The sequence below is a fragment of the Octodon degus genome, unplaced genomic scaffold (assembly GCF_000260255.1).
Source record: "Octodon degus isolate 3935 unplaced genomic scaffold, OctDeg1.0 scaffold00092, whole genome shotgun sequence".
Lineage (NCBI taxonomy): Eukaryota > Metazoa > Chordata > Mammalia > Rodentia > Octodontidae > Octodon > Octodon degus.
The window spans coordinates 7,268,818-7,296,217 of NW_004524668.1; the positions used below are offsets into that span (position 1 = coordinate 7,268,818).

Sequence of the window (27,400 nt, forward strand, 5' to 3'; positions counted from 1 at the left end):
CCATCCATCCATCCATCCATCCATCCATCCATCCATCCATCCCTCCAATCGTTAACCTACCTATGATTGAGACCTACTCTGTCTCTGGCAGTGGCCTTTGGCACACCTCATAAACTCCGCTCCTGCCCTCTCCCGGTGGGCTTCCCCACACAATGAGGTTCCCTAGTCCCTCCGCTCAATGGCCATCAAGCCCATCTAACCCTCACCTCCTGAAACACAATTACCTTCCACAGTGGAGATTCTCCCAGGACCAGATAATTTTATTAGACCACAATCATATATTAAGGAGGAAGCTTGAATTACCTGAAGCAAATACTAATGTGAAGAAATACTTTGGTGACAAACACTTTGTTCTGAACTGTTTAGTAAATTAGGTGTTTCCTGGGCATTTTCAGACTTCACTTTTTTTTTTAAATACCAGCAATAAAATAGTTACATAGTAATAAACTTGACAGCCTCGTTAGTGTTTTTTTCTGCTTAGAAATAAAAGGATAGTCTGTGTGTGTGTGTGTGTGTGTGTGTGTGTGTGTGTGTGTGTGTACGCGTGCCCACATGCATGTGATTTCCAACAGCTCTGGTTTCCTGGATTGCAGATATATAAATTATTTGCCATATCAGCAATTCTATCCCAGGGGCTGCAGGTTTTGCGAAGCTACCCCAAGCCCAGGGGTGGAAAGGGGTTCTCCTCTAGGAGTCCACAGATGTTTTGGTTCTGCAGCTGACTTTCCGTGTGGCCATAGGGCAGTCACCTACAGTTTTGGGCCTTGATTTCTCATCTGGGGAGTAAGTAGGTTTGCTGAGGTGATGCTGAAGTTTGCTGGAACACGTAGGAACCTGGGCTTTAGGTGGCACTTGCGTCACTGACTGTCACGAAGTCTCCCAGGCCCTGAATTCCAGAGATCCACTAGCTGTCCGCACTCAGGTACCCAACAGAGACGTCAAACTAGACCCACAGAGAGCCCCCACCCACCCTAGCTGGTCCTCAGTCCTCTCCCCATTTTGGGACAGAGACCCTCCATGCAACCCTAGGGCTGTGGCTCTGGAAGTCACCACCACTGTCTCTATTTTTGATTTCTCCCACTTCCTGCCCCACTGACTCTGAATGAACAACCACCGCATCCCTCCTCAGACCCTGCTCTGTCTTTGGCCGCTGCAAAACTATATATGGGACCAACTTCAATAGCTTTTCATCACTCTTAGAACAGGGCTCCACTGACCCAGAATGGCCCACAGCAGCGGTCTCCACAGTGCCTGCACAATGGGATCACGTTGGGCTACTTCTAACCCAGATACCGAGTCTCTGCCCGGCTGATGTCCTGTATTAGTGGGCTGGGTGGGGCCTCTGGGCTCTGAAGACCTGGGCAGCACCCCACTCCAGACTGCCCACCCATTGCTCAGCCTGGTCTGCAGGCAGGCTCCTGGACGAGTTGCTCCCCTTTCTGGCTGAGCCCCGTAAATAGGGTTTGAGGTGTACAGATGGTTGTCAAGGTTTAATCACATAATGGATGGGAAAGTTTGGCTGATTCTTTGACATGAGAAATGTGCAGTTTGATAACCTGTCAGCTCATGAATGGAACACGCCTTCACAGAGGCCTGATGGGGCACTGAGGACATGGCTGTGGGCGAATATCCCTACTCTTAAGTGATAAGACCCCTCCATGGTGATGGGGGCATAGGAGAGACCCCCGCCCCTTTGCAATACTCCAATGCATCACCAGAGGGCAGCAGCCAGCTTTGCAATTGGCCCTCCCATTCCGGGAGTCTGATCTGGGGTACAAGAGAGTGGGGGGCAGGAGAGTGGAGGGGACTACTGGGTATGGGCTGTGGACTCAGGAGAGCACATCTCAGCTCCTGCTCAAATGTTTTCACACCCCAAGTCTCGCCCAAAGAGAAGCATCCTACTCCTGCTCTTGACTCCAGATGCAGAAACAGGGGCCTCCTTAAGCCCCTGGGGCTTCTGGGACACGAAGATCTAGGGAAGATTCTGGGATTGTAGGGAGCTCCAAGCTAAGAAATGCAACGGTGTTTCCCAAGAGGGGAGGAAGGTACTGGGAGGGGGAAAAATCATTGCTAAGGAAGGGGCAGCAAAGACAGACAGTAAAAAACCAGAAGCTGTCGGAGTCCAGCCTTACAGGCGGGATGGGGGAGTTAGGGACCTGGTGCTGCATCTGCAGGGGACACATGGCCAGAACTAAGCTGGGTGTGTGGCCCAGGGCTCTGGGGCCCTGGGTGCCGCTGCCTGGCTGCCCAGCTGCCCAGAGCCTCGGTGGGGGAGGCAGACCTGCCATAGCCCAGTATGAAAGAAGAACGCACCATACTCCAGCCTTGCGGGTGAATCCATTCCGCTCTAGGGGGGTCTCAGGGGTCCTGTGCCGTGCAGGGATCTGGGCTGGGCTTGGAGCACCACTGGGTTTCAAAAAAGCTGGAAAAGGAAGGCGACTCTGGAGAGAGAGGCTGATGCTGGGAGGCTGCGGGGCAGGGAGCTGGGAATGGGTGACCTGGGAGGGGTCAGCTCCGGGGGGACCTGCAGCCTGGCCAGGCATGTCAGGCTGAACAGATGGCTCTTGGCCAGTTGATGGAATTGACTGCCAGATGCAGAGGGCAGAGATCTGGGGCGAAGGATTCCCTATCCCTTTCTTGAAGCCAGGGTTGGCAACTCTGGTTGTCCGTGGCAGGACACCCACGGGCCCTGTGTGTGCACGTATGTGATATGTGTGATGCATATCAGTACACAGGTAAGACCACGCTCCGGACTCCCTCACTAAGTCACTCTAGTCTCCAGGGCCTGGCACTTGTCCTGGCGTGGGGTGGGCGCTTGTCCCTGGTAGTCTGCTGAACTCCACCACAGCCCAGAGTGCATGCAGCCCCGGTGGCCCACGGAGTGCCACGCCTTGGGGTTCACCAAGGCTTCACCCTGTGGAAACTGTGTGGCCTTGGACAAGTGACCACACCTCTCTGCTCTGTCCTGGCCTCCTCTACACAACAGGATTCAATGAGCATAAAGCCCATGCTCTGTGGATGCCTCATGGGGTTAAACCCAGGGACGGAGGGCACAGAGCTGGCTGCTGGAGAAGCGCTCCACACTTGATATAAATCCTAACCTAGTCAACACACCTAGGCTTAGGTAGGGGGCTCTCCCAGGCCCTTTGCTGACCACCGAGGATGGAAAGAGGAAGAGTCCTCCCGGAGAGAAGCTGCTGCTCTGGGGCCTGACCCAGTGCCCTTTCTTCACTGGTGCTCTGCAGTGGAGGCTCCTGTAGCCCTGGAGTAACCCCCAGCTGGAAACATCCAGCTTCGTCTTGGGGGAAAGCGCTGTGGCCAAGGCCTACTGGAAGAGCAGCTTCCTCTGCCCTCTGCTTGCAGCCTCAGTATGAAGCCTGGTGCATGGAAGCCCCGGGTCCAGGAACCACTGCTGCCTATGGGTGGCCTGGGTGTGGCGGAAGCCAGGTCTAGAATTGCCGGCACCTAGGAGTTCATCTGGCCTTGGGGGATGGTGGGAGCAGCCCTGCAATTCCATCATCTTCAAACCCAATGGGTCTCACTGTGGGGCCTAAGAACCACCATCCACTGCCAACAGTGCCAGCCCAACCTAGAACAATCCTTGTCTTAAAGCTTCTGCCGAGTCCCTTGGCCCCAGGCTGCACACGGGGCATGAGACAGATGCATAGGACTGGGCTTCCAAAGCTTCCTGTCCCGTCCCAGGCTTGAATCAAATTTTGTCTTACCAGGAACTGGGATACATAGAGTAACTTCCAAGTGGATCCTAAAGCAGGTGGCCATGGGTCGGTCTGTGGTGTAGCCACCACCCATAGCTAGATGTCCAGGCAATGTGTAACTTCCCTAGCGGCTGGGGAGAGAACTGCAGCGTCTTCTAAATCCCTGGTTTTGAGATAAGACTCTCTCACCTGGGGTTAAAGGTAGGGGATTTCAATTTCGATATAACTAAGAGGGTGTTTTTACTCATTCCGGTTTCCAGGCCTGGATGATTTCTGGGTGGAACAGAAGGGTAGATACCCATGTGCATTTGCTGAATGGCCGAGTGAATGGATGGACGGGTGACCATTCACGGGACACAGCACCTGTGATGCGCTGGATGTGGCTCGTGAGCGTACGCAGGAGGAGGAAAATCCCCTATCATAGCAGCACGGGTGAGATGGCGCCTTTCTTTGTACCAACAGCGAGGAAAGCATTTGGGTCACACATTAACAGATGAGATTTTCAAAGAAAGAGGAACTTCTCAAAAACAGACAAGTCCCTCCGCTCTCTGGACTGAGCTGTTAAAAGTGTTTGTTTCTAAAGCAACTCCATTGTTTCGTTAGAACACAGTCCAGAGGGCTTCCATGCTGAAGCCATTGTCTGCTCCTGTCTGGAGTGGCCTTGTCCCTCTTGGGCACTTCCCACCTCCGTGCCCTGCGCCCACAGCATCCTCCACCTGGAGCACCTGCCCCCAGCCCTCTTTGTCTAAGGCCAGCTAGAGCCACTTCAAATGCCACCTGCATCGCGATTTCCCCAGTCCCCGAATCTGATTCATCGGGGCACCATGTCTGAATCTTTCCGAGGACAGAAATCGCTTTATTACTTGAATTGTTAGCTATTTATCTTCGTGGCTTATCTTCCCTCTCCCTTTCCATCCCACAAATATTTATTGTTCCTCTCTAAATGCCAAGTAGGTCTTGGGGGAGGGAGAGAGAAAGGACACCCGAGCTTTGGAGGGACTTGCTGGCTGCCAGACATTGAGAGGAGGGACTCGTTTCAAGCTCCCCTGGGCTGCTGTGTCCCATAGTCCCTCCCTGGGCTTTGCACACAGACTGAGTCCCCAGGCCTGTGAAGGTGGTGGAGGGAGTGGAGTCTTCCCCAGTGAATCCCAGACTGGCTCCGCCCATGTCTTCCTCCCCAGCTACAGGTGAATTAGGAAGGTGAAGAAGCGGCGGAGCCCTGAACTCTGCTCCATCAGGACCTGCCCTGCCCAGCCTCTTGGTTGTAGCTCTGCGGAGAGGGTGGGTGCACATTCCCTGCAGGAGCTGGCACTCGGATGGAGCCCGGGCTCCTCCATGAATGGCTTTATCCTCCTTTCTGGCACTGCCAACCCATCCTTCACTCGGCACTCAGGGCGGACTTCCCAAAAGATTCACAGCAGGCCAGAGCTGTCAGCGGCTTCCGGAGCCTTGACGAACAAGAACAAGCGTTGCGGCTGCACCCAGCACATGACAAACTCCTTCTCACCGCAGGACCTTTTGTCAAGCTGTGCCCTTCACTTGGAAAGCCCTGCCTACTGCTGGCCCTGCCTGGCTGGCTTCTGTGACCCTGTGGTCTCTCCCTAGAGGCCGGGCCCTGTGGGAAGCTCTGCCTTGCCCCCACCCAGGACAAGACTTCCGGTGCACACCCACCACACCCTGGAAGCGCTCTTGTTTTTGATTTTAGACCCATTCTGTAGCTGTATCTTTTCCCTCACTACTCTGTCACTCTCCAGGGGTGGCTTTGGTGATTTTGTGTTTACCATTTTATCCTCCTTGTCATCTGTGAGACACAGGCATGGACTGGTGGGTGCAACTGAAGGCCACCAGATACCTCCCAAGGTTGCCCAAGCACCTCCTGGGCGCACAGATGACTGGGTGATGGGGACTTATGGCTGGCTTACTCTTAAGAGGTGTGCTCGGTCCCAAGAGGTAGGTCACTGTGGGCCTGACCTGGGCCTCCACCAGGGCCCTCTGCCCTGCCATCCTATGTTGGGGCCAGTCGATTATGGACTGAAACAGGAGCCAAAATAAAACTCTCTTTTAAATTGTGCGTGTCAGGTATGGCAGCCCAGGGATGTGGAAAGTAAGTGCTACTGTTTGTGTCTAGGTGTCCGTCCGTCCCCCCCCCCCCCCCCCCGTGCCTCAATGCGGTCATGGGCTAGTTTCTGGAGTTTGTGATTGATTCGTAATCCAGTGCTGGGATTGTGGGTGTGAGTGCTGCACTTGCCTTGGGGCAGGTAATCTGCATACAGATTTAAGGAGGGAGAGATGCTTGTGGGCAGCCCCAGTTGCTGCCCCTGCTTTTGGCTCTCTGCTTTTTCTACCATCATGAACAGCTGCCCTCTGCCATGTGCCACTCTGACTTGAAGCCAGCCAAGTATGAACTGAAACCTCCACCAACTGTGAGCTAAATAAACCTTTCCTTCCTTAATTCTGGGTGTTGGGTATTTTGTCCCAGTAACGAGAGAAAAGTAACAAAGATAATAACTAAGACAGCCACATTCTGTAGGGTACAGGGTTCAGAGCCCGGTCACCCAAATACAGCATCTTGGTACACGGAATACTGTAAGCAGAAGGCGTTTGAGTAATGGCGGGTGCTGGGAGGACTCCCTGACCTTCCCTTGCAGCAGGTCAAGGGAAGCTCTGTATTCGCCACCAGCCTGGAATCACACCCTGAGACCTCTGCGTGTCCTCACAAAGGCTCCCGTGTCACCCAGAACACTTACAAAGAATGCATGTGCCCACTATCCTCTTACTAATCTGCTTTTAGCTGCAAGGCCCCAATGAGGAAGCCAGAAAAATGGAAGAGGTTTTACCCTCCGCTGTGTGAGGAAGAGTGGGATTTCTGTCCGACAGAGGTGCCTTCCTGGCTTGTCCATCCCCTACACCTGAGTCCAGCAGGCACAGGTGGGCAGGTCTTACGCAGGTGTGCAGGACATAGATGTGCAGAAGCCAGTAGGCGAGATTGTCATGTGTCATGCGCTCTGCCCCATGTTAGGATGGCCGCTGAATGCAGGCCCCCAAACCAGGATTTTGGAGGGAGAGGGGTTCTCCTGCAGCTGGAGGGGAGAAGGAGCCAGACTTGAAGGGAACATTGATCCGGTGACCCAGGGAAACTCTGGGGATAGTAGCGGACATGCATCAGCATTGTCCCACTGCAGGGTGAGTAGTGTGCCAGGACTGTCACTGAATGCCACCCATCAGACACTGGCCAGGGGTGTTCCTGGAGACCCACGCTGACTGGCACATGTGCCTGCCCTGTGAGGAGAGCTCCGGGGAGTCTCAAGCACTGGTGCTGCCTGAGCGGTGAGGGCGAGGGGAACGCAGGAGGGGAGACCATGTGTGCTACACGGCGCCTGCCCCTGGGATGATGCTTTCCTGAAGGCAGGTCTCAGCCCAAACTCCCCTTTCTAGAGGCCCTGCCTGGCCCCAGTCTTTCTGTGCTCTGCCCCTGCCTTGGGGCTCCTCTCGGTCACCATGCGGGCCATACCACTGTGGAATGCACATTGATGCGCTGCAGCAAGGCAAGTGTCCCCTGGGCACCTCATACCAGGCCAGGCCTTGGTGGGTGCAGGGTGAGATTACCTTAGATAAAGCCCTGCTGGTCCATGCTAACCTGGGAGGGCTATGCCCCAAGGCTTGGATCTCAGAAGACCGCGTGTAGACAGCCTCCAACCAGCCCCAGGGAGCACAGCTGGGTGTCAGCTTGCATGAGCTGAGGCAGATGCCCCGTCACCCCCTGACTTCATTCCTGGGGCCCTACCGGCCGCAGAAGAGCTCAGGGAGTCCCTGGGTTCCCTGCCACGTGGCTCCTCACTCTGTGGACCTCTGATTCCTGGTATCCTAGCCCCTTTCTCTTCCACTTCTCCAGCTGAAGGGGAAGCCCTCGAACAGCTGCAGAGTTGCGACTCTCTCTCCTAGCTGCATTAATTGGTAAATATCTTCATTTATATGTAAATGCAAACACACCCCCGTGGTGTCCCGCAGCTTCCCGGTGCTCCCTCCAATGGCAGGAGACTGAGAGCCCATTCTTCCTTCCCAAGCCCCTGGGTGCCACCAGTGGACTACTTGGATTCCTGTGGTGCTATCTGCAAGGAGACTAGCAGTGTGACAGTGGCTCAGGGAGAAGCCCGGAGACTGACTCCAGGAGGGGAAGAAAACAGCTCTGGGCCGCAAGGCTGAGAGGCTGAGCTGAGTCAGGTCAGCTGAGTCAGGTTGCTGTGTGACCTTGGGCAAATCTCACACCCTCTCTGGGCTTTCTCCACTGTAAAACAAGGAAAGCAGCAGAGTGTCAGGGTGGAAAGAGGTGGGTTCAGGTCTGACCTGGATGGTGTCGTTCCAGGGAGGACCCTCAGATGGGCCCCTTGACCTTGTGGAACTTCGATCCCTTCCTTAAAAAGTAAAATCCAAAACAACCCCCAGGCTACAGAAAATAATAGCGCCTGCCTTGATTTAAGGGCTTGTTTGTGAGGATCCAAGAGACGCAGTATGCCTGGAGGCTTTATGAGATTCGTAAAAAGGTGAGTTTTTGGTTTAATGGTGGAAAGGAAGGTTTGTGCAAGACAATAATGGTAAACAGGCCCGGCTCAGCAGCTCTGCCTGCCTGTGCTTTAAGCAAATTCACTTATCAAGTTCACTTATCAGACCCTCCTGGGGCTGCAGCAAGCTGCTTGCTGTTGTCATCTAATTCTGGAGACCACGACACTCAGTCACGGAGCTGCAGCCCCAGATTTCCCTAATGCTGGGAAGTGGAAGAGTCCATGTTCCATCAGGGGCCACTGGACGTACCGTCCCCTTGGATCCCAGGGCAGTTGAAGGAAGCCCCTCCCAGAGAGCCGGGGAGCTCAGGGGACGGGCAGTGGGTTTGGAACCCTGGTCTTCCAGCACAGCACCCTGCTATGTTTTGGATGAGCCAGGGAGCAGGAGCCAGTGGGGTGCAGGGAGGTTCTGGGTGGTCTCTGGGTTGCCTTCTCCACTTAGCAATCTGAGCCAGGGACTCACAGAAGCCACCCTTGGGCCAGGAGAGGCAGGTTGAACAGGTCAAGATAGGTCAGGCCAGGCTCCCTGGAGGTCCCAATCACCGTTCAGGGGCTGGGCTCCGGGAAGCACAGAGGCCATTTGAGAGTTCACTTGCTACAAAATTATATGTGTATCTGGTTCCCGGAATAGTTATTTTCTTCTCCAAAATGAATTTTTATCTCTTTTCCCATCTTGACTGTAACCCGCTTGTCTTTGGTGTGCTTTAGTATTTTAAGGTGTCCCGGCTGTTTGTGGAAAGTGGGAACTGGAGAAATTCCAACTGGGTGGAGGAGGGCATCTTGCAGCCATTTACCCCCCTTGGCAGGCCCTTCTGGGCCATGAGGCAGCAGATCCCCCAAGGAGAGGAGAGGACCAGCAGGGTCATGCAGGACGCTCGGTGCCTCCTGGCCTGGCCCGAACAGGCTTCCTGCGCAGGGCTGGGGGGCTGTTTGAGCACTGTGCTGTTTTCCAGTCCCACATAGTGTTCGTTTTGCTGTCCCCAAGGGCCTCAAGCAGGGTCTTTGGGGTCACCCACTCATTAGGTGCTGGATGCCAGGCCAAGAACTAGGGGTGCCAGGTGAGGGGAGCACTGGCACTCCTGAAGCCAACAATCCCACGTCGGGGAGTTGGAGTTGGAGCCGCTTTGGGGCTTGAGCCTAACGACAGCATAGCGTCAAACATGTCTTGGGCACCCTACAAAGCCACCGTGACAGTGTGTGTTGCATGGGCTGTGACTAAGGACACAGTGTGCCCAGTGCAGCCAGGTCTACAGCCTGGAGCTGATGCCACTCTGCAGTTGGACAACAAGCGAAACACCTGGTGTGTGGTGTGAAAGAGCCTGTGTGTGTGCACGTGTGCATGCATGCGTGTGTGTGTGTGTGCATATACACACATGCAAAAATTGTGTACCTTTAGCACAAGCAGGCAGTATCTCTATTTGTGCAGTGAGAACACCCTCTGGAGGGGGGGTGGGTATTGGGGAGCCACAGCCACCCAGCCCAGAGGGCTTCAGTTCTGTCCAAGGAGGGGACCCGTAGGCGGACCTGCATGTGTGGAGCTCTGAAGGCTGATGGGCATACCAGGTGATAAGGACAAAGGCCCTCGGAAGAGAGACCCATGTGCAGAGAGAACCATATGGATGAGTAGGATCGCAGACTCTGGAGAGTGCGTGGGGCTGCAGGGACCCATGCACCTAGCAAACCGCAGCCTGGTACGGGGACCTGGTTGCCTTGAATCTGCAGCCACGTCTGGGCTGGGAGCCTCTCTATGTGAGGCCATTTTCCTTCCTAAACTTGGGTCCATATGGCCAGCACCCCGTAGGGAACAGTAGAGTGTGTGGCCTGGGCTTCCAAACTAGCCTGTTATTCCCAGCTGTATGAGCTTAGCGAACAGACCACCCTCTCTGGTCCTTCCAGGGAAATGGGGCTGGGAAGCCTGCCTTGCAGGGCTGTTGGTGGAGGCTGAGGAGATGCTGTGGTGGTGGTGTGACCTTGCTGGACAAGTGCTCTCGGTGACCCGCCCACCACCTGCCCACCCCTCACTCACCTCACGGTGGACTGGTACACCAGGTCCTCCCGCCGACGGTAGCTCTCCATGTGCGAGTAGTTGGTGGAGAACATGGCGTCGAACGTGAAGATCTTCTGTTTGATGGTGCCGCCGTCGGTCACCTGTCAAGAGCATGGGGTGCTGCAGGTGAGCTCAGCCGTCCCACTGCCCCTTGCCCAGGACACCACCCAGCCCCGGCTCCCACCCCACTGAGGGAGGTTTTACTGCCATCACTAGAGCCTCTCATGTGGAGCAGTGGCACTGTGTGACTTCAAAGGAGGGGGACTCGGAAGGAAAGGCAGTTCCAGCACCTACAGCTGTGAAGGAATCGACTGGGGGATCCCACTCAGGACCAGTGACCCAGAGCACCTGGGGAGCCCAGGGCAGGTCAGAGTCATTTGAGTGGGCTTCAAAAGCACAGGCCACAGCCTAATGCCAGAACCTCAGCCCCAAAATGAAGGAATTGGGGAGCAGGAAGGAAGAGGAGATGAGGACCAGGGGACAGGCATGGGACATTGATCTCGCAGAGACAAACCAGCTCGTGTGTTACAGTGCCTGATCAATTCTTAGAGGGTAGGCTCGGAATGGCCAGGGCACCCACAGCAGGGACGGGCCTCATTCTGGAGGTGGGGTCACAGTGGGCTTCCTGGAAGCAGGGAGGTTTGAGCTGCTTTTGTAGGGAGAGTAGAGGCTGACTGACAAAACGTGGGAGTGCTTCTCAAGCAGAGCCGACAGCAGGGACACAGACCCTGAGGTAGGACACGGCAGCCAGCATTTGTGAGTTACTGTGTCAGGCGCCTGGAGCAGAAGGGACAGGAGTATGAGGGCCGAGGCAGGAGGCAGGATGCGTGAAGTCACACGGAGAAGAGGACTGAGGAGGAAGGCACTGTGTTATTCATCTGGCTCTAGAGGGAAGACCGTCCAGGAGGGCAGTGAGACCAGACCGAGGGGACCCACATGGTGCTCAGGGCGCTGTGTGACTGCCCTCAGGCCGCTTTGCCAGGAGGGAGGCCTGAGAAGCTGACAGTGGGGTGGGAGGCGGGGGTGCTGTTTCCTCGGACGCCCAGCTGTGCCCAGCTGGTGCAGAGCCAGACTCCAGCGTACGGGGTTCCCCACTGCCCCCGCCGCCCGCCCATGCCGCCTGCGCTGCCTCCCGCTAATGAAAGTGTTACTCCACAAAGAAGCAAGGTATGTGTTGTCACTGTTTCAATTATTTATCTGTTTACTCGGCTGCGGCTTTCCGCTTGTCTCAGCAACTCTATTATAGACCCGGAGCTTGCGGCCTCTCCTGCTCAGCTGGGCTCCGTGCTAACAGCCTGTGATGGGGAGGCCTCACGCCTGGGCCCAGAGAAGTGGAATTAACTCCCTGTGGCTGGGAGGGGGAGGCAGGGGGAAGGGCAGCGGCTGGGGACCGGGCTACTCCAAGGGGCTGGGCACACAGGACCTGCCCCTGGCTGGTGGGACTGATCCGGAGCCCCGCTGGTCTCCACTGACGCAGCTGTCTCCAAGCAGACTGGAATGACATATGCCCGGATGACTTAGGGTTGCAGGTTCAGAACAGTCTTCTTAGCATTTACGGAGCACCAGCTCTGTGCCAGGCACGGGCCGCACCCTTGCTGGTGCCCGTCGCTGGGCAGCAAGGTCTTGGCAGCGAGGAGAAGGGTGACAGTGCAGTCTCCAGCCCCAGGACCCCGAGCAACCATGGAGGAGGAGGGGCTTCCCGAGGTGGGTTCTCCTGCCCTCTGAGGAGCCAGCTCCTGTCACCTCCACCCAAGCCATCTGGACTCATTCCCTGGGCTCAGGGCTTTTGGGATTGGTGCTCTGAGCCACCGCAGGGAACACACACTTTCCTGTGTGCTGCCAGGCCCAGCTTCCACAGGAGTACACGGAGCCTGCAGGAGGACATCGGGATGCCGGAAGGGGCCTCCTCCCTCTCATAGGTCTCCACGCTGGCCCTCACCCTAAGGGCCCCCCAGAACCTAAACACCCCTAGCTGTGTCTGAGGCAGGTGACACCCACAGAGAGCCCTCGGCTGGCAGTGCCTGGGTGGGTGGCACAGGGGCCAGGTGAGGAAGAGGCCCGAGGCAGCCTCGCTGCCTTTTCCACCCCCGCCCCCATATCCGGGCCTGGGGCTGCCTTGGTCCCACTGCTTCCTCCACCCCCTCCCCATGCCCTCTACCTCCTTTTTATTTGTTTCCTGTGGCACTGGAAATCAAACTAACACCTTCACCCTGAGCTACATCTTTGGCCTATTTTCTTTATTTGTTATTTTGAGATGGAATCTTACTGAGCTGCCCAGCCTGAGCCTCTAATTTGTAATCCTCCTGCCTCAGCTTTCCAGAGTGTTGGGATTACAGGTGTGCACCACCACGCTCGGCTCTGCTGACATTCATTTGGCCCTTTAGAGAACCAAAGTACCTTTCATCCCAGATTTTATGTGGGGGACCATTTTGTCTTTCTTTCCCAGTGGGGAACAGCTAGCAAGTTCTAGATTTGTGTTTGGTTATCACAGCTGGTAGAAGGGGGTCCTGGCATCTGCTCACAGAAGCCAGGGATGGTGCCGACCACCTTGCAGCACAGAGAGCCATGTCCCATGGAATGGCTTGGTCCTACTGTCCACAGGCCACAGTTAGGAAACCTGGTTTAACTCCACTGCATGGTGGAGCCTCTGGGAGAGAAGCAGAATAGAAGGCAATTCTCCCATTAGACAGATATAGAAACTGAGGCCCGGAGGAACAGAGTGAGTGGGCTGAGGCCCAGTATGGACTCTGGCTCTCGGGGCAGTGCCACCAGACTGGGGTGGGAACAGTGTCCAGCCTCAGCTGTACTTGGGGGGTCCTGCTGTGGAGGAGAAGCGGGTGTGGGAAGCGGAGTCCACACCACCTGCCTCGCTGCGTCTATGCCGGTCCTGTCCTCAGGTGTGGCTGTTTTATTTCCTCCTAAAGCGCGGCAGCCCTTATCGCCCCAATCTCAAATTTCACTCCATTTTTTTTATTACACAAAGGAGAAAAAAAATCTGTCAGTAAAACTGTCTCCTCAAATTTATTCGCCGGGACTGAGGGTTTTATTGCTAGGGAACTACACCCGCACCCACACATCGGCACACGTACCCACACACCCTGGGTAAAGCACAGGAGAATTATTCGAGTCGTAAATCGCTGCTTTGGGCTGAGGGACAGGGGAGTTTCAAGGACGAGGCTAGTTTCTTTGGCTTTATTTACATCTTTTTCTCTAGGGCTGTGTCTGGGGTCTTGCTAGCAGGCTGGGGAGTAAGAAACTGCTTCGCTGCACCTGCCTGGGACACTGGGGACGCTGATCTCAGAGGCAGGATGACAACTGGAAACAGTCGCCACCCCTAGGTTCCCACTGCTGCTGCAGGCTCCCTGCCTGCCCTCCCCCAGAGAAGGCAAGGGGAGACCCAGGCCAGAGGGCAAGTGACTTCTGCAGGGGAGATTACTGAGCATTAAGCCCAGGGCCTTTACACTGAGCTCCATTCCCAGTCCTTTTTTTTAAAAAAAAAAAAAAAAATTATTTTGAGACAAGGTCTCACTAAGTTGCCCAGGCCGGGCTCTAACTTGTAGCTGTCCTGCCTCAGCTTCCCAGAGTGCTGGGATTACAGACCTGTGCCACCACACCCAACTATTTGCAAGGAGGCTGTGCTGTATGTCACTCCTGCTGGGAGGAGGCCCCAGGGCAGGGACTAGGTGGCAGCAGGGATCACAGGATGCGGGCAGAGGATGCATCAGGTGCCAGGTTGAGCATGGGCCAGGGGACACCACCTCTTTAATTCTGGAAACTTCTCTCCAGGCACAAGATGTGCAGACACAGCTGTAGGCCGCAGGAGAGGAGGCAATGATTGCAGAGGTGGGGGCAGCCCAGCACACCTGCCTCTGGATCTGCTCGGGAGGTACCAGGTGCTGGCTCTTCCCACCTGCGGGAGGCTTTTGAGAATGAAGCTGGACTGATTTCTTCCACAGCCCAGTGGAATTCTTGATTTCTCTTGATGCCTGCTACTGACTGTGTGCTCTTGAACGAGTTATTTCACCTTTCCAAGTCCCAGTCTCCTCATTTGCAACTCTCGGATCACGCAGTGTATCCCCGTGTGAGGACCAAGCGAGGGGAGTCTTGTGAAGCTTTGTGAGACCCTCCCCGTCCCCCAGGGCTGGGGCTGCAGTGTAAACTGACTCTCTCGCTGAACCCAGAGGATAACAGGAGGCAGAGAATGAAGAAAGGGGGTCAAGCCCAGACAGGCAGGCAGGCAGAAGGCTCTGGAAGCCCCGGCTGTCTCTGAAGAGGCCGGGAGAGAAAGCCAGCAGCCACTAAAATAGCCCAAGGATGGTCTGAGCCAGTACCACAGGTGGGCAGTTCTAGAGCCCTGAGGTACTCCTAAGATGTCACAGTTAGGTGGATCCGGCAGACACACAGCAGTGAAGCTCCCATCACTGAGCCAGCCCGGGGCAGGTGGGGTTTCCTGCCCACCAAGGGAGGGGTGCTTCTGAGATGCTGCTGCCACTCACTGAACAGATTCTCATCAAACAAGTAAATTTGCCCTTGCACGCAAACGCTAGGTAAGACGTGGGCTCTGTGAGGGTTGCGTCTGTATCTGTCCCTTCCTTGCTTGGTCCCCAGAGCTCTGCACAGGGTACATAAGACATGACTACCTGCTGAGTGAAGGATAAATGGTGAGATGACCCAGTGGCGCACTTACCAGTGCCTGCAGCTCTTGCTACTCTGCAGTGTAGCCCAATTCCCGCCTGATGCAGCTTCAGACCATCTCTTAGGCAATGCTCGGCCAGGAGCCAGCAGGGTTGGCGGCAGCATCGCCATTTTTCTTGAAAAACTAAGTCCGAGGGAGTGGCAGGTGACCTTCTCAAACACACACTGTGGTCCTCAGCCTTCTGCTCAAGCCATAGGAAGTAAGGGGCTTCTGGGGTAGGAGGTAGGTGGAGCCTGGTGTGACAGGACCCACGGAGGCTCTGGGGGGCACATGGCCCTCTGTTTACATCCCAGCTATGTCAGTCTTAGTTGCCTCTTAGTTACCTTGAAGTGGTCTCTGTGCTTCAGTTTCTGCAGCTGCAAAATGGGTACCATCACCCACCCCTTTCTGCCAGGGCCTCATGGGAGAGCAGGAGAAGCAGGCACACAGTGAGTTGCCAACCCACAAGCCCAGCGGGTTGCCAGGCACCCAGCCATGGTAGCAGCACACGAGTCAACACAGTCAGCCCCTTACCCGTGGGCATACATTCCAAGACCTGGTGGATGCCTGAGAACACAGTACTGAGGTCCACGGAGACTACGCCTTTCCTATGTGTATCTACTGTGATCAAGTTGAATTTTTAAATTAGGCATGGTACAAAATAAACAGCAATAACTAATATTAAAAAGTAGCATAACATACTGTAATAAAAGTTATGTAAATGTCTCCCCTCTCTCTGTCATATGCAATATGCATGCATATGTGTAGACAGTGACCCATCCGACAATCAAGTTGGATATTAAGTAGCTGACAGTAGGGTAGGATATACAGTGTGGATACTCTGGAAGATGAAAGATTCAAGTCCCAGGTGGTTAGGACTGGGGTAGGGTAAGATTTCATTACCTCAGGCGCAACAGCAAGCAATTTAAAATGTACGACTTGTTTACTTTTAGATTTTTCCACTTAATATTTTCAGACCAGGGTTGACTGTTTCTAATTGGACAAAGTCAAATCTTGAATAAGGGGCAGACTACGGTCATGGATCCAGCAAGTGTTTCCTCAGTGGGGCTTGGAGTGTATGCCACAGGTAAGGGGCTGACTGTGTTGGCTCATGCGCGCTACCATGGCTGGTGCCCGGCAATGCAAGGGACTGTCGCGTTGTGCCCGCCTCTACTGCTCTCGCAGGAGGCCCTGGCAGAGAGGAGCAGTGGTTCCCTGAGCAGCTTGGAGGGGGCTGGAGGATGTGCTGGTTTCTTCCAGGTTAAGGACTAGGCATTTCTTTGAAATTATGAAGTCATGAAAGTCTATGAGATTGTGTTCAGCGTAGATCCCTTATTGGTGGTGGCAGGGGCGGGTGGCTTGCGCACAGTACTTAGGAAAGCGCAGTCCCTTCCCGCCCTGATGGCATCTCTACCATCAATGCCCCAGATGACCGGCCTTGCTCTGCAGAACTTTCTAAGAGGTCCAGAGTTGGGCTCCGAAACCCACAGGTTGTCTCTGCACTCTATCCTGCTCTGGGCCTCAGTTTCCCTGAATGTTCCAGGGGGTAGGCAGAGCATGATGACTACCCAGAGAACTCGTTGAACCCCGAAGGCCACCTTGTTCTGGTTCTAGAACCGTCAGCTTCTCACCGCCCCTCCAGGGTGCCAGATCCTGGGGCGGGGCTCTCCGCTCTCCACCCACCGCAGCCAAGTCCAGTGGTTTTTCAGATGGAGCCACCAAAGCGTGGCCAGTGGGCTTAGTATATTCAGCAGCATGAGAGCCTGCTGGCCAGACAGGTGTATTTTAATTTGCAAAACAAATACGTCTCCAACTCTAGCTACCTCACCCACATCCCTGGATGCTGTCATCTGAAAAAGGGAAGAAAAAAAAAATGGGGAAAAAATAATCACCTCCTCACACCCCCAACCTCCTTCTCGTTGTGTTCCACAAAACCAATTATAGGTTGGAAATAGCTGTAATAAACTTGATATCCCACTTACAGGCCGATCCCGCCGAGGCTGGGAAGTGTAATCGTGGCAGAGAGGAAAGTGCTGTTTTCGCTGGAGCTGTTTAAATTGCCTGCCCACGTTATCCAGGCTCCCCTCCAGTCGGGAAGGAATTTGCTCTCCTGGAAACGGAGCGGCTGAGGCCTCCGTGTCTGGGGGTGTTCGCAAGGTGGGTCTTAATGAACTGATTGGCTCCAGATTTGCCGATGGCCCCAGGACACTTGCATCCGCCGGGCACAGGTTCAGATCCCAGCGCGGACCAGTCACACTTTCGGCTGCAGATGGGCAACCACGTTGCCTGCCTAATAGGTTTGCTGGGGTGGAGGAGGCACTGCCTCAGACAACGCAGGTGACGGGTGCTGAGCCTGGGGAGAGTCAGCTCCTCTGGGAACGCCTCCCTGCCTGGCTCTGGGCTCTCAGGCGAGTCACCGTTCGACTCTGAGCCTCAGTTTCCCTATCTGTAAAATGAGGGGTGCTGATGGAGCTGATGCTTAGCATGTCAGAAATGCTGCAAGGCACAAAAAGAGGCAGGGGACGTGTCTTGTAATCCGTAAAAGCAAGTGGACACTGTGCTTAATGTGAATTTACTTCTCTGTTCCCACTCTGTGAAAGGGGACAAAGAACATTGCTAGACATGGCCCTGATGCCCGCCATGGGCCGAAATCCCTTTTGTCTCATTCAACCCTGCCTGTCGGGTACGTGGGACGTGACACAAATGCGCCTTAGTGGACCTGCCCTCCGTCCAGGTGTTCAGAGAGGACACGGAGCAAGACCTCTCCACAGCCCAGGGCCCAGGCCCATCAGATTAGGGAGGCTCCCAAAAGAGTCACGGAGGCCATGCTAACCCCAAGGCTGTGCGCTGAGCTGTCCGTGCCTGTGTGAGGCTGGCAGTTGACCATGTTCCCTGAGCTGCGCCGGCGCTGTTAGGGCTGCAGACCCCGCAGTGAGCATCCTGCCTTTTCTGAAGTGCGCAATTGCCGCCTCCTCCGGTAAGGCGGGCAGCTCAAGAAGCAGGGAATGGGTGTGTTCGGTACTGCAGGCCCCCAACGTTTAGAACACAGTGGATTCTGGTTCCATATTTCTTATAGAAATGAATACCTATTTTTTCTAAACTGATGCACAAATTGCAGTCAGAGAAGGAGCTATCTGCCCAGGCTGCCCAGCTGGCACCTGATGAAGCAGAGATTTGAACCTGAGTCTGATCAGTTAATTCAGACAGGAACAAGGAGGAGAGGGGGTGTTCAAGGCAGGGGTGCTCGGGGAAAGGTGAGAAGAACGGAGGAGGGGGGAGGCAGGGGACAGTGATGTTGGCACCTCACAGGCTGCTGTGTCTGGGGAGGCCACGGGGTTCCGGTCTTTCTTGTTACCATGGAGATTCTGGACCACTCTTCCCCTAATTCTCCCCGCCCACCTGCTTTCCACCCTGGAGTTGCTCTTCCTGAGGACTGGGCCAGAGGTACAGCCACACACAGAGAGCACCCGAGGAGAAGTGTGCCCACTTCCCAAGGACAGGAAGAAGGGGCAAATCCTCAGTTGGTGCCACCCACCTCTCTGGGTGGCCGGATTCCAGCCCTCCCCTGTCTCCCTTGTGAGTTCCGGTTTCTAGCTGGGCTGGGCTTGGGGTAATTGGCTTCCCCCTGCGTGTGTGGGAGAGCTGATTTTGACAGAGACAGCTGGTGTCATAAATTGCCTTGTCTCATCTGGTTACCGCGTGGTGGTAGACAGCAGCCCAGGGACAGGGCCTGGCAGGGAGTGGCAGGTGAGCGAGCGGCTGCGGGTTCTCAGTCCTGTGCACCACGCTTGGGCAGGTGCTCGGGCAGGTGTGAGCCGGGGTGGGGAGTGGACGTGCGAACACGAAAACCTGCATTTGCTGTGGGGTGGGTGTCAGTAGGCAAGAGATGTTTCTGAGCCACGTGGGTGTGTGTGTGTGCATGCGTGCGTGCGTGTGTGTGTGTGTGAAGTGAGAATACACACTTGTAGTTCCAGATGTCTGCATGGGGAGGATCCTGAGGGGAGTGAGCAAGCACAGGCATATGGGGGGGGGCTGCGTGTCCTTGTGGACCCCTGGTGTGTGCATGAGGCATACATGGCTGTAGCCCCACAGAGACACCTCACTTCCTGTCCCAGGCCAGAGGCCCAGGTAATGTCAGCCCCAGCGTGTGAGGGGGGATGTATGCCCCTAGATGTGCTCCCCGGGTGGGAGGATCATCGGGCCTCCACCCCCTTGCCATCTCCCACACCTGGCGGGTCTACAAGACACTGCTGGAATGCTCCGAGACCCCTCTTCACCTCCTCGCACCACTCCCCACACTGCTGGGCTGGTAGACAAGCAGCAGGGACGAAGGGCAGGCCCGGGTCAGTGCCAGACCAGACATCCACACTTCTAAGCATAGCAAAATCTCTAGGGATGGAGCAGGCGTGGGTGTGAAAATATACATTTCCTGGAACTCAACCGGTTCTGGGCAGCTTCTGGATTCTGCACTTTTAACAAGCCCCATGGAGCCATTTGGGTGCAGGGGCCAGCAGTCACACTCAGGGGGCCCTGCCTCGAGCCACCAGGGTCCCTCACCAGTGTCAATTGGCAGCTTTCTTTGTTGGCCATCAGTGGCCTGACTACAGGTGACATAGATTCCCCCAAAGAATGCAACTTAGGCAGCCTTTCCCCCTGTAGCCAATGCACCCACCCACTCTTCCACCAAGTTCTAAAAGCAGTGAGGCAGGAAGGAGGAAAGAGGGAAGTATTCATTTGCTGCTTCCTTTAGCCTTCATTTCCTTAACCCCAATGACTGGCTTCTCATTCATTCACTCATTCATTCCTTCATTCACTCAATCACTCACTCATTCATTCATTCATTCATTCACTCATTCATCCATCCATTCAGTAACTCAGTCCCTCATTCATTCAGCACTTCTGAGGAGCAGGTACATTGACAGAGGGGTGTGTGACAAGACATGGTCTTGGTCATAAGGAGCTCACAGAAAGGACAGTGACAGGGAGGAAAGTTGGCAACAGTGCTTACTCCAAGGCAGGCTCTGGATGGGGATCCTTGGGGAAGGGGCAGAGCCTGTGGGCAGGGAAGGGCGGGCCGTGGGCAGAGAGCCGCACTCAGGACTGGAGGAGATAGAGGCTTCACATCGCAGAGCCGGGCTGGACAGCGGGTAGGCTCTGGAGGTTCAAGCCCAATTCCACATCTTCTATCTCCCTGCCTTGGTTTCCTCATCTGTAAGCTGGGGTGGGGGGCAGTGGCACCCCGGAGGGGGCTGGAGGATGTGCTAGCTTCTTGCAGGTGAAGGGCTTGGCCAGGCGCCTGCCCCTCGCTCTGGAACCCAGAACACGCGTCGTCAGCTGTGAGATGCTTCACACGACAGATGTTACTACGGCTGTCAATTTACTGGAGGGGGATGGGAGCCAGTGAAGGTCCAGGAAGGGGAGTGACCGGTTCTGGCGGCTGGGCAGGTGCCTGCAGCTGTGATGTACACTGCCGATCTTGGGGTGAGACTGGGCTGGATGCGGGAAGAGGTGTTTGTGACTAGGAAGACCATCTTCTTGCGTTCCCAATCAGGGCTGCAAACTGGATTTTGGACCCCAGCAGCAGGCTGGGCAGGTGTTGGGGGACATGGGCACCTGGCTGAGGCCTGGCTGATCCCTTGTGTGTCCACGTGGGAGGCTCTGGCTTAGATCCCCTGCCTGTGACATACTCTGTGATGTCCCCTGCGGTCATGCTTGGCATGCAGGCACCACGTTACCCTCAGCAGAGTGCACCTGTGCAGATGGGTTGTGTTTAGCAAATGCTCATTGAGGGGACAGCCGCCCCGCTTGTGCCAGGCTATCTGGCTGACCAAGGCGGAAGGGGCTTCCAGTCCACAGGGAGGGACCTTGCCCAGCCAGGCCACCACACTCGGGGTGCTGCAGGCAGCTGGACCTGCACTGGGCTTGGCCTCCGGCACACCCACAGCCGCAGCCTGTGAGCAGCTTGCACCAGGCTGTCTACTGCCAAACAAGGGCGGCTTCATAGGCCAGTGCTGCCCGGCCTGCCCGTGTGCCTGCTGTAATTAACACGCGCACCGCAGCCTTGCAGAGCCTGCCTGTCTGAAGTCCACCTGCTATCTGGGACAGGGCTGTGCAGGTGATCAAAATGGAAAGGCGGGTGCAGGAGGCGAGGACTGCAACAGGGCCTTAGGAGGCCACACGGAGGCTGACATCCGAGAGAGGCAGGGCCAGGCCCCTCAGACAGAATGGAGCTGCTTTCTGCAGGTTCCCAGTGGATTCAACACAACGACTTGTGGCTCGAGTCCCAGGGGTGCCCATCTGAGCCCAGCTCTCTGCACCCCACAGCTGGGACCCTGCAGCTAGAGCCGAGTCCAGGGCTGAGTCCTACAGCATCCTGTTTTACTCCCCTGCTGTTTCATCTGGAACATTTCCAAACACACAGAAAAGCGTAAAGAATTTTAAAGCCAAAACCCTATACCCAGCCTCTACCATGAAAATGTGCCCATGCTTGGGTGGACAGACTTCCCCCTCTGTCCTCGTCACCCCCACTTCTTCACTGGATGCATTCCACCATAGGTTGGAAAGTACACTTCTAAATCTGCTGCACGAATACCAAGATTTAGAGCTCAGTATCGATTCCCAAGTCTTCTACTTTCATGGTAAAATTGACATACAACAAACAGCACAAATCTCAAGTATGCCACTCAATTCTTTGACATGTGACAAATGCATACACTTGTGTCACCCAAACCACCCTCAGAATTCAGAACATCTCCACTGCCCCAGAAAGTTCTTTCTGTCCCTTCCTGGTCCATCTTGGCACCAAGAGGAATCTATTGTTCTGATGGTTTTTTTTTTTTTTCCTCATTGCTTTTCCTTGTAGACTTTCACAGAAATGGAATGCGACGGAATATAGCTGTGGGGAAGGCCGTGTGTCCCAGCGGCATACTCGTGCAGTCTGCCATGCAGCCAGGCGGGCTCGGGCAGCTGTGTGTGCTGCCGAGTTCCATCCTCTTAGCAGCCCTGAGTGGTTCCCACTGTGACCCTAGTTTCCAGAGTGACAAAGTGGCTTGTCCATGACAAGTGCAGGAGGTGGACCTCAAGCTCAAGGGGACCTCAGTCCTGGATCTTTCCTTCTCCTGCATGATGTTCAAGTTCAAGGCCGTGTGTGGATGCCACGGGGGCTCCTGAGCCTCCCAGCCTGGGCTCCTTCACCTGTATCATGCCCCACAGAAAGGGCCTCTGGGATGGACAGTCAACACTTCCTTCTAGAAGCCGTGCAGGGAGAGCTATGCTCCAGGAGGGTCTGCAGGTATCAGTGTCCTGGTCTGATCAGGGACCCTGGAGCCCCAGCCTCAGCCCCTAGGTGGCAGTGGGAAGTGGTGGGGCTAGTGCCGGCCAACATGGGTAGTCTATGCAGGTCTGAAGTCATTTCACTGAAAACCAAAAATCACAGTGTAGACCAAATTAACACCACCTACAGGGTGAGCTGGGCCCACACAGTGATTTGGGAGCCCCGCTCTCAGCACAGAAAGAAGGGGGTCTCTGTGGCACCACATTCTCCAACATGCTGTGTTGGGAGATGGGGATCTGTGCCCTTGCCCCTTAATCTGCCCAGGTTCTGTGACCACTCTGACAGGGCCGACAGAAGCAGCAAGAGGTGCCAGTGTCTGGGCCCACGTCTCAGGGGCTGGAAGCTGCCCCTTCTGGTCGCTGGGAATGTGGGCAGTGGGAGTCCAGGGCTGCCGTCTATGCAGGCTGACTGGTGTGGTGGGGAGCCTGCCGCTGGAGAGGCTGCCATGACCCCTGTGGACTGGACCAGCTGCCAGCTGCCTGCTCCAGCAGATGGTGGGTGAGCATCAGGGCAGCACAAGCGACCCCTGTCCAGAAGGAGCTTGGCCTTGGCCCCTGCTAAGCGCAGCACGGGATGACTTCCTGGTGATGATGAAGATCCTGTGAGTGGTCAGGGCCAGTGGCCAGGGGAGGGTGGTATGTGACAGGGTCCAGTGGAAAGACAGGAAATGAGGAGATGTTAGATCTTGCCCACGTGCTAAAGGCTGGCCCCAGCCTAGCCCTATCAGGAGCTGGTAGACCTTTTAAGGGGCAGGATCTCACGGAAGGTCCTACATCAGCAGCAGCACCCCTTGCAGGGGAAAATGGGACCCCAGCCCCTTCTGCAGACTCTTCTGCTGAACATGAGATAGAGGCTCTGCCCACTACAGGCTCCCACTGTGATGTGCCATCCGGACACGGCTAGAAGCCATGGACCAAACCCTCAGAAACCATGAGCCCAGGGGAAACTGTTCTTTTTGTGAATTGAATCTCCTGGTGGTTGTAGAGTGGTGGATGCCAATCAACGCAATGCCTGTGGTGTCAGGCCAGGGCAGGCCTGGGCACCAAGGAGGGTGGAGAAGCTCCAGAGGGAAGGCCAAGGGAAGCCCCACCATGAGGGCAGGACACAGGCTTTGCCCAGGGCTGGAGAGGCCAGGTTGAGCAGCCCTCCGGCCCAGGATGCTCCCATGAGACCTGCCACACATCTGGCTGTCCTGCAGCTGGGAAGAACAGGGCCTCTGTCCCCTGCCCTCTCACCTGTCCTCTCCTTCCTGGGAGAGCACGTGGACGATGACACAGGAGTTCCTCCCACTGCCTCTGTCTGGCAGCCACAGTGCAATGCCAGGAAGATAGCTGTGCCACCCCATCTTGCACTCGTAGCCAGGATCAGGATGGGGCAGGGCAGGGCCGGCCAAATAGCTCAGCAGATTAAAGCACCTGCAAGCAAGCACAGGGGTCAAGGGTTCGACCCCCAGGCCTGCTGTGCTGGCCCTGCCCCCAGGGCACGCTGAGATGGCAATTGAGACTGGGCATGGTGACACGCACCTGTAATCCCAGCTCTGAACACCCTGTAAACCCTTCCCTAAAATACAGAAAAAGAAAATAAAGGATGGGGAGGGAATGAGAAGGGGGCCGATCCTCTACTCCTGGGCATGAACAGGTGCCAGCTGATGCTCCCTGGAGCGTCTCAGAGCTCTCACGCTGGGCCTTGGACCAAGATTCCTTCCCAACTAGGCATGGTGATCCGCACCTGTAATCTCAGCACTCGGGGAGGCTAAGGCCGGAGGATCTCAAGTTTAAGCCAACCTGAGCAATTTAGCAACTTGAAGAGACCTTATCTGATGAAAAGAGGATTTGTCCCAGAAATCCATTGCCTAAGGAGCTGTCCAGGTAGATCAGGCCTGTCCCCACTCCTGGGTTGTCCTGAGTCCTAAGCCCCTTTGGATGAACCTGTGCTGTTGATAGACAAAAGTCCCCTTCTTCCCTGGGGCAGCCATGTTAGGTATCCAACCCTAATTCTGAGCAAGGCACCAAGGCCTTTGCCAGACCCGAGAGTTCCAGAAAGGTCAAGAGAGTGACTGTTCGAGGCTCTGAACAATATGCAGCCTCTGTCATGGCTGATCAACATAGCAGTCACAGGCGATCCATAGACAAATGTCCATGGCTGTGTGCCAATAAAACTTTATTTGTAGAATCAGATGGAGGGCCGGATTTGGCCTATGCACCATAGTTGGTGAGCGGGGTAAAAAATGCTCCTCTTGCCTGCCTGCCTGGTTGCTTCTGGCTCCATCTTTGTGACTCGGCTCAAAACCCTTTGTTAATATAAGCCAGGACAATCCAGCTGCTTCTCTGTCTCCACCCTGAATGGCATCTGTCCAGATTTATTTAAGGAGCTGGAACCAGGAAGCAAGCTTCACGCTGGGCACAGGGGCCATGGAGTACACAGGAAGGGGCAGCTGCAGCCCTTTTGGGCTAAGCAGGAAGACAGCAAACTAAAGATGGCCAGGATAGAAGCGATTCTACATGCCTGCGGATATCCTCAGTCCTAGCATAATCACGGGGTGAAGAAATGAAGGACCCAATACCCATTTGTATGGCTTATTTTTTGCTTCAGATTGGGCTGCTTGAGCCCCTGGCTCCTGTTTGTGCTTCATCAGAGAGGTTGAGCCACCTGCCCTAAGACACACAGTGGCAGTGAGTGAGGAAGCTGGGATTCTTAGGCCGGAGCCAGACTAGGCCCCTGACTCCTAGCCAAGCCCACAGAGACAACAGGGCATGTCCTATCCTGTGTCCCTCCCCACCCCGAGAGTTGCGCAGATGGCCCTGCTGCCCACCGAGCTGGTTTATTTACTCTGGGGGGGGGGGGGCTGAAGATCTAGTGTCGGGCCCTACTACAAGATGTTTACCCAGTAAGAATCACCCACTGTATGGGACTGGTGAGATAGCTCAGTGGACTAAAGCACTGCTTAGGCAACGGTAGGGACTGTGGTTCAATCCCCAGCACCACATGCTGCGCCAGCCCCAACCCCAAGGCAGGCTGTGCGGGCCACAGAGTCCTGGCGTAGTGGCGCACCCCTGTAATTGCGGCACCGGGGAGGCTGAAAACAGGAGGATCACCATGAGTCTGGGCTGCACAGTAAGACCGGCAGCAACCAAATACAATAAAAAAAAAAAAAAAAAAAAAAAAGGCACCCACTATATTCCAAGAAACCTTTACCTAGCTTTCAGTGAGCGCTTGGTATTATTAGAACAACAACAAAAACCCACTTACTTTTCATTATCGATCTAGTTGTGTCTTGCTTCCACAAAGGGGGAGGCTGCTGCGCCTTCCTGGCGCACAGGTGTGCATAGAAGGGCCACATGTGGGCACTCCCAGCTCTCCATCCACAGTCAGGCATTCTCCTAATTATTGGGGGGGGTCAGTACTGCGGGTCGGACGCAGGGCCTCTGCACGGAGCTCCATCCCCAGCCTATATTTATTGATTTATTTTATTTGGGGACAGGATCTGGCCAAGTCACAAAGTTGTCCAGGCTGGGCTTGAACTTGGGACCCTCCTGCCCCAGCCTCCCAGCGTGCTGGGATTACAAGTGTTTGCTACCACAAAATCCGCAAACCAAAGCAGGGTGTGAGGTTAGAGTAAGACCTGCGGTTGGGCCGAGGCCCTAGAGGCTTCCCTGGAGACCGCATGAGAAGAGGGAAGGGGCCTAACAGAAGGCAAGGGCAGAGAGTGGCCCAGAGATCAGGGTGGCTGCACAGGCCTGGGGACAGAGTGGGCTTGGGGCATGGCGGGAAGAAGAAGGTGAGGGCAGCAGCGGGGAGACCAGCAAGGTGGAAAGTAGGGAGCTGGCAGCGCAGACAGGGCCTGTGACACAGGATCAGATCCCTTGAGGTCTTACAAGCAGCTGTGAGGAGGTTGAATTTCATTCTTGCCACAATGGGAAGATACTGGACAGCCCTAAGCAGAGGAGCAGGCTGGCCTGATGGACATGTTTAAAAGAGCCCTTTGGCTGCCAGTGGAGAAGGAATTGTGGGCCAGCTGGAAGACAGAAAGCAGGCAAGAGGCTCCTCTAGTCCTGGGGAAGACAGCAGCTCCTACCCGGATTGAGTTGGGTAGAGCTTTTGGGTGAGCCTCTGGGCAGCCTCATTCTCTGATTCTATTGGGGTCAAGATGACACTGCGGCTGTCACTGGCTCTCAGTGAAAGAACAGTGCGCCTCTGCTGGGTGGTGATCTGCCCATCATTAGAGGTATGTAAGCTGCCCAGGATGCAGTCGGTCCTCTGCCCTAGCTCTCTGGGTCAGGACACCTCCCCGCCCTACGGCTTAGAATCTGGAGCCGAGGATGCTGTCCCATGCTGAAGCGGCCCTGCTCTTCTCCACGTGGCCAGCCTGCTAAGCGAAGCCTGAAAGTGACCTGCACGGTCGAGTAAGGAGTACAGTGCGAAGGTGAGGCCTGGGGGGCGGGGGGAAGGCTCGATGTCTCAAGTCGTGCGCTCAGCTCACGAAGGGCGGAGAGTGATTGGTAGCTTCCAAGGGCCGGCTGCAGAGGGCTTCTTTCTCCTGAGACCTTTGCAGCCCTGACACGAAGGATCCCGAAGAGCGCCCTCCGGTGGACGCGGGGAGGAACGCCACATCGCCAAGCACGGCCGAAATCCTCCCTGGCAGATGTGACCTCTACGGCCAAGGTCAGAGCCCGGCCTCAATCAGTGGCTGAGCCCCACAGCTCCGGAGGGGTGCAGGCACCGTGGGTCCTGCGCTATGTGAACCCTCTTGGAGGAAGAAGCAGGAGGGTGCCAGGGGACCTGAGTCATACAGGATGGTCCTGCTTCTGTCCCTTACTCCCTGAGCAGCTGGGGCTCGGGAAACAAGCAGTGAGAAAGGCGGGAGTGGGGAGTGTGGATCCGCATCCTCTTGCCCCTATTGAGGAGGCGGCTTTCATACCAACGGGTCAATTGGTACAGGAGAGACGGGTCAGTGTCCCTTGCACTTGCCAGGCAAGCACTTACTCTACTGAGCTATCTCCCCAACCCCGCGGCCATTAGAGAAATGCTAGTCAAAACGACATTGAGACTCCGTCTCACCCTGGAAAGAAT

At 55.5% G+C, this 27,400-nt stretch overlaps 1 protein-coding gene across 1 annotated transcript in view; it reads right to left on the reverse strand.

Moving 5' to 3' along the window:
- Igsf21 (immunoglobin superfamily member 21) overlaps positions 1 to 27,400 on the reverse strand; it is a 130,457-nt gene that overhangs the window by 63,189 nt on the left and 39,868 nt on the right. The window contains exon 3 of the mRNA XM_004637760.1: positions 10,302 to 10,423. Coding sequence (XP_004637817.1) covers positions 10,302 to 10,423 — 122 coding nt within the window. The remainder of the gene's footprint in view (positions 1 to 10,301; positions 10,424 to 27,400) is intronic.